This window comes from Athene cunicularia (genome assembly GCF_003259725.1).
Source record: "Athene cunicularia isolate RWA chromosome Z unlocalized genomic scaffold, athCun1 chrZ_part4, whole genome shotgun sequence".
Classification (NCBI taxonomy): Eukaryota; Metazoa; Chordata; class Aves; order Strigiformes; family Strigidae; genus Athene; species Athene cunicularia.
In genome coordinates, this window is record NW_020799145.1 from 3372146 (window position 1) to 3379560 (window position 7415).

The following is a 7415-nucleotide window of genomic DNA, read 5'->3' on the forward strand; positions in this document are numbered from 1 at the left end:
TTATGAAGTTTAAGTAGGAAGAAAGCATATTCATTTTCCCACATTAAAAGAAATCTTTACTATTTCGCTAGTGCTTTCTTCCATCATAGTTTTCCATGAAAAGCAAGGAATTAGGGTGTTGCTTTACCAAGAAAAAAGGAACACATATTTCCAAAAGATTAATTAGGCATATGCTTAAAGTTTTGTCATGCCCTCTAAAAGCTTGCTGGAACAAAGAGTTCTCCATCATTTTCTAAGAGCATAATCTCTTACGCAACTGACCACTTAACACCTGTAGAGTGCTGATATTGACTGAGACCTTTTCTTTGCCAGGTCTACTTTTAGATATGATCATCTGCTGTCAAGCAGAGCAGGGTGGGATTCTTTCAACCTTTTTGGTGGTAGTCAAGAGGACAGAGAGGAAAAGCCTGACTTGGCTGCTGAGAAAGGGAGGGAGGGAATGAGAGAGGGGACATGATGTGAACCGGAGGAAAGGAAGATGGAAGTAGGTTTAAACAATATGTTTACAAGCATATTTAGGGAATAGAGCAAACTTGCTTTGGGAAGGAGAATTAAAAGCTGGACTCTTTAGTCTGAGCTTTTCTCTGCTCTTAGCAAATGAGAAATTCACTGGCAAAGCTTGCCTTGTAGCTTTGCAGGTGCTAGTGCACAGGGAGTGTAAGAAGGTGCTGCTCTTGGTTACTGATTCTGATACAAGCACTTTGATACTGATGATGATGATGATGATTCCATGTAGTTGAATCAGTATTGGTTTCGCTTGTCCAAACATTTTTCCTTTTTAAGCTTTTTTAATATAAGAAACATTTTTAAAGTCAGCATTGTATTAAGCCTGTCTTTTACAGTTCTGTACAATATTTGTTTTATATACTCATACCATGGCTGTTCACAAACAAGATCACAGATCTTCCATTTGAGATCTGTGGTTTGGTTTAAGTCTGATTCTAAAGTGTTTTCAATTCCTGATCAAATGAGGCTGTGATAGTAGAAATACTATTCATTAGGATGGCTTGGTCTGGTAGATACTCATACTGTCTTGCTCCAGGTTTCTAGAAGAGGCTCTTCATGTAGTTAGTGGATAAAGAAGTTAGCTTGTCCTTGAGTTAGCTATTATTATTTAACTCCTATTCTGGGATAATTTATGTATTATGTGAGAGATTTCAGTTACTTAGAGCTTTTTGAATGGTTACTATGTACTTTTTTTCTCTATACTGTTTTTCATTATATTCACTACTTTTGTAATGGGGAATAGTGATAAGGAAAGTTTGCCTTTTGTTATAATTTTCTTTTAATTCCCTCAATGCTGTTTAGGAAGGGGTTATTTTTTAAAATGAAGAATATTAAATCTAACAGGATTGGTTTGGTTTATTTGGCCGTATCAGCTGTGTTTTCGTCTGGAACCTTGACTATAAAATATTCTGTGTTCCCATTTTTTTTTTTTTACCATACATGGTAGCATGGATCTCATTGCTTCCATCAGTTCTGCAGTTGTTCAAGAATATATTGAAAAGTCTGTGCTGCTTGATAACACATAATTAGACAAGGGAAATAGATATGACTTAATTACATTAATTCTCAAAAACCTGTTGTGTGAAGCAAACTAGTTTATGAAGATTCTAAATCTCTTTCTAGGGCACTGGCTCTTAACTGTGATGCCCCATTGGATGACAAAAATGGAGCAGAATCTAAGAATTGGAGAGCTGGTAAGCCAGTCAGAGTAGTGCGCAGTTCAAAAGGACGACGAATCAGCAAGTATGCCCCGGAGGAAGGCAACAGATACGATGGCATTTACAAGGTATTCTGATTTCTACTGAGTGCAACATAATGTTTTTCTTCAGCTGTTTTAAAAGGTCTCATACATTGCAAATTCTTCCTTATTACTTAAAATATTTTTTTTTCTCCATGATAGCTTGTTAGCCTTAGCTTATTTTGCAAAGAACTGAAATGAAATTATTCTGAGCAGTGATAATAGAACATAATCCATAAGGTTGAATATGTAAGCTACTTCGTATGTGCTTAATGAGTCATATTCATCCCTGGAAATCTAATTATTTCCTCGCTCCTTCCAATTATATGCTGGATTTCTGTGTGTTTAATGATGTCTCAGCATCTGAAATAAAAATGTGTGCCTTTTAAGAACACACACCTTATAAGTTTCACACCTGAGCTAAGAACTGCTATGTCATAGTAATATATAACTTAGGCTTCTCATTTCTTCTTGAATAATTACAACTATATGCATGTGTTTGGCTTCTGATAAAATGACAGTAATTTTATATTGTTCTTTAGGTGGTGAAATATTGGCCAGAAATTGGAAAATGTGGATTTTTAGTGTGGCGCTATCTTCTGAGGAGAGATGACATTGAGCCTGCACCTTGGACCTCAGAAGGAATGGAGCGATCAAAGAAACTGGGTTTGAGTGTACAGGTCTGAATGAGGACTCTCAGAGTTGTTTTCATTCTCAGTTACAGTAAATGAATTCCAGAAACAAAAATTGGTTAAATTATAGCCCCATTTTTTTTCTTGTACTTCACTATGGCAGTATTTAATGCCAAAACCCACTACAGATTATCTGCAGACTGGAAGAATCCTGTAATAGTGACACAGCAGAAGGGATAGTGGATAAAGCTTTCTGCCTTAGCAGTGAATTGTTTTGCATATGTGGAAAATTAAGAGTTTGAATGCAGTTTTGTGATCCTTAGGCTGGGAAGAATTCCTGCAAGTGAATATTCTTATAGCTCTGTCTGAAAAATCAAAAAGCCTGTGCATTTGTATGTGTTTTTTCTCTCCATGTGACTGAGGAATTTGTATAGAGAGTGTATTTCAGGCACAGAAATAAACTGACCCATGAGGACTTGGGCATTGTAGAACCCATGAAAGATGAAAAGATTTAACATACTGTTTGTTTTCTCAGCAAGGCAATGGTATATCTTACTGCATACCATCATCTTCAACTAACTGATAAGTATAGTTGAAAGGGCATAGACAGGAGTATTGGGTACTTTTAAATGCAATCAAGTCTAGATTAGATTCTTTGACTTGGTTACACTTTCTTAATAATAGACACTAATTTAAATGTTTTCTCTATAATCATAGAATCATAGAACAGTTTGAGTTGTATTGGACCTTAAAGATCATCTATTTCCAACACCTTCCACCAGACCAGGTTGCTCAGAGCCCCGTCCAACCTGGCCTTGAACACTGCCAGGGAGGGGGCAACCACAACCTCTCTGGGCAACCTGTTCCAGTGCCTCACCACCTTCACAGGACAGAATTTCTTCCTTATATCTAATCTAAAACTACCCTCTTTCAGTTTAAAACCATTATGCCTGTCCTATCACTACACTCCCTGATAAAGAGTCCCTTACCATCTTTCCCATCAGCCCCCTTTAGATACTGGAAGGTCCCTATAAGGTCTCCTCGGAACCTTCTTGTCTAGGCTGACCAACCCCAACTGTCTCAGCGTGTCATGTAGGGTTTTAAGAATGATTATGTAGTTATTTTAATATATAGTCACAGGGTTTTAAAGCCTTTTAGAAATTGTCTTGTTAGTATTTGGGAATTCCTGTATGTCAGTGGGTTTTGTTTTAAATCTGCTTTTTTTATTTTAGTATCCGGAAGGTTATTTGGAAGCCATGGCTAGTAAGGAGAAGAAAGATAAGGTTAAAAAGCAAACTGTAAAACAGGAGCCAACCAGCCAGAGTAACGGAAACCAGAAAAGGACAATTGATGATGGTATTTCTTTTTACTTTTTTAGCATTCATCAGCAATGTCTGTCATGTTACATTTTATTAAGCCAGTAGTATGAAACTTAGCAGAAGTCTGAAGTTACTTGGAATACTAGTGTACATTAATAAGCACATGCTCTGTAATTAAGTAGTAGTATAGAGAAATAATCCTATTTACTACTCTTACAGATTTTTTTTTTCTCTTAAGCTCTGTAGAAAAATGAACTGTGCAGCTGCCTGCTGCAGTTCAGTGCTGAACAGTATGAGTTGGAATAGGGATTTGATTGCTCATTTCATGAGTCTAATACATGTTTTAGACTTTCAGAAGTAGTTTTGTCTTCCCCTTTTATTAGTTCAGACTAACACTCTGTAGTTACCGTGTCTAATGGTCATAATCTTAAGCAGGTATAGAGGAGCCTACGAATACACCCAAAGCCATGAGAATGGGAGATGGAGGGAAAGGAGAGGCTTTCCAGCTGACCCAAGAGCAGCAGTGGCTGATTAGAGAAGACTGTATGAACCAGAAACTGTGGGATGAAGTACTTGCTTCCCTTAAGGAAGGACCAGTATGTTTGCTACATGCATAATTTTCCATGTTTACCTTTTGTTTAGACTGTTAGGAGAAATCTTGAATCTCTCTTAAAACCTAATTTGCTTGTTGAACTTTTGCTGAATACAAAAAATGTGTTTAGCATTATTTTTATTTGAAAGACTTTGATTACAAGAAAATAAGCCTCGCTTGTACCGTTTGCTGTTGATAGGTCAGTTTACACCTGCATAATCGAGAACTTTTCTTGCTTAAAAAACATTTTGGGAGTTAGAACTGGCTATTTTTTTCTTCTCATTTTTGAAAAGAGCGTTTTTTCTCTAAATTATAAATGTGGTTTTGTGCTGTGCTAATGTGAGAAATCAGACAAGAATAGAAATGGTTCTAGTCACTACGTTTTGCTTAGAAAATAATTTTATGACAGAAAATACAGGTTGTTTGCTTTAAGAAGATAGAAGTACTGTCGTCTTTAAATTTAGATAGGAAATGAAAATGTTTTCATCCAAATCTAGATTATCCCACTCTGTAGAGAAGGGAACCTTATGTAATAGAGAAAATACTTTCCTCCCCCTAAAAGGAAAAAAAAAATAGTAAGAATAGCTCAAGATTGAAGAGACTATAGAAACTACTATTAAAAAAGTCCACAAGAAGAGTATCTCCTGAAATAATATGTCTTTCAGTGATAATTAATCTTACCAGTGTCACATTCATAGTTACTTTTAGCTGTTTTTTTTAGAAGAAATGAAGTCACTAAGAAGTTAAAATAACTTGATAAAATTCAACTCAGTGTAAAACAAACCATTGGTTGGAAAACGTACGTAATTAGTTTGAGAACTACCACTAGCTATTTATGGTGCTTCTGTAACAGAAAAAGCATCTATAACTCCCTGTTCTTCCACTTACGGTAGTATTTTTTGCTGTAAGGCTTCTGCAGTTGTCTGGAGAAAACAGTCATTTAAAAGTGGTTCAGTTACTGAGAAGTCATTTAGCTGCGGATTCCTACCCATAATTTTGGTAAGATTTCCATTTGGTTGCCACTAAAGGCAATGGGAATCACTGCTAACTTTGGGTCGCTACTGTGAAAATGTAAATCCTTCTGGTCGAAACACCCACCTTCCCTTTTAACTAAACGTGGTTTAAGATAAATCTGGTATTTTAAAAATTATTACAAAGAACCTTATTTTGATTACCCATAGATCTGCTTTCTACTTTTCTATACCCAAGCTTGTATTCTTGAGATATTTGGAGATCACTAACATGCCAGAGATAAGCATGCTTGTGTGTGTAAAGCCCCTGATACAGTTGTATCTTGAAGATTCCTCAGAGATGCCCTGAGAAGATTTATAAACCAGGGAGATTGATTTACACAATGCAGAGAATTTGGCCTGAGGAGAGAAGAAGCCATTAAGCTAGCCATAATCCATAAGCACAGGAGAAGGTGCAGAAGTGGCTTTCTTAGAAAAGTAAGTTCCCTTGGCAGAGAACCAGATATCTTTCAGGGACATGCAAATTTTTAGCACCAGTTACTAAACACACTTACTAAATTTTCTGACCTATGCTAAGAATCAGGCATGAGGGGCCCTCAGGTCTCTTTCATTTTGTTTGTAACAATACTCATACAAACAACTAAGTGATCTTTAAAACACTAGTTCTCTGATTTGTGGAAGAGCAGGGAAATAAAGCAGGTAAGGGCCTGTTTCCTGATTACTTTTAGAAAGCTGCACTCATGGATGTAGAGAACTTAAGAACTTCTGAAAGCTCATCATCTTTATGTAATAATGACATTTACGAGAACTGTAATAGAGTTGATCTTTTTTATTCCTTTACCCTACACTAGAATTTTCTGAAGAAACTGGAACAATCCTTTATGTGTGTCTGCTGCCAGGAGCTGGTTTACCAGCCAGTGACAACAGAGTGCCTCCACAACGTCTGTAAAGTAAGAATAAACTTGGTCTTGCTCTGGGCTGTTTTCTTGGCTCTAAGACACCAGTCACCAAAGCCATATGTATTTTAGAAAGACAATATTGTCTAACATTCTGAGCAAAAACATGCAACAAGTTTGCATTCAGTTACTGCTATGTAACTTTAATTTTATGTAATAAACTGTGGAAGTATGTTCAGTACCATTCCTGATAGACGTAATGAGTGAAGTTTACCACTGCTGCTGTTCCTTTGTGATCAGGGGAGTTACACTAGGAATTGGTTTGGTTCAGGAGCTAGATGTTGGTACAGTAACAATAATTTAATTTTATGAAGTTAAGGAATAACATCAGATTTTATAATGGTGTAACACTCTTAATAAGAGCTGTTGAAGGGATGCAGGGTAAATACAAGAAAATTATTTGGGCTTATTTGGAGTAAGTGATGTTATCTTCTTAATTCTTGGCATTGTTTATGTTTGGTAGGAGGACCACAGAAGTCAGTTTATAACTTGTGTAACTTAAAAACTTGATCAGTTGGATGTAATGTCAGGAGCTTGGAATCCAGTTTGTACTAGAGTTAATTTTTGTAGCATGAGTGTGTAAAGAATCATGAGCTAAATTGTGCATGTTTGAAATGTGTCTGCCATACCTAGTATTTCTGCTTAAGAGCCTAAAGGGACTCCCATCCTACTACAATATCTGATAATGTAAGTTTGCTGTTCACGAAGATATGTATCTCCACAGTAAAAATCACTGTGTTGTTAGGGATCGCCTGCACACATGGAATTCTTATGGCTCCTTAAAAAAACATTAAAAAAACCTTTAAAAGGTGTTATAAAAGGGTTAATATATAGTATTATGGAAATTAGAAAATCATGGAGAGGAGAAAGCTGAATGGCAACAAAGTCCAAAAGCACAGAATTTGAAGATGTCAGTAAATGTTTGTGAATACAAGATACCATCCAGTTGAAGTTAACTTAAGCACTGATGCTAATGCGTCAGAAGTTGTATTATTCTACATATGTCTTTAAGGCTTAACTGACTGTCGTTCAATGAGGTAGATGGAGATTGTTACCTAAACACTTGTCATGGTTTATGCTCAGAGGACAACTGCATACCACACAGTAACTTACTCCCCTTTTCACCCCCAGTGCTGGAAAGGAGAAAGTAAAGCAAAGGCTCAGGAATGGTGATAAGGATTATGGTGATGGGCAATAGACA

At 36.4% G+C, this 7415-nt stretch overlaps 1 protein-coding gene across 1 annotated transcript in view; it reads left to right on the plus strand.

Annotated features, from left to right (window-relative positions):
- Nucleotides 1-7415, plus strand: part of UHRF2 (ubiquitin like with PHD and ring finger domains 2) — a gene marked incomplete at its 5' end in the record, with an annotated part of 85408 nt that overhangs the window by 76445 nt on the left and 1548 nt on the right. The window contains 5 exons of the mRNA XM_026866780.1: nucleotides 1630-1792; nucleotides 2287-2424; nucleotides 3609-3732; nucleotides 4128-4291; nucleotides 6110-6208. Of these exons, the coding sequence (XP_026722581.1) occupies nucleotides 1630-1792; nucleotides 2287-2424; nucleotides 3609-3732; nucleotides 4128-4291; nucleotides 6110-6208 (688 nt within the window). The remainder of the gene's footprint in view (nucleotides 1-1629; nucleotides 1793-2286; nucleotides 2425-3608; nucleotides 3733-4127; nucleotides 4292-6109; nucleotides 6209-7415) is intronic.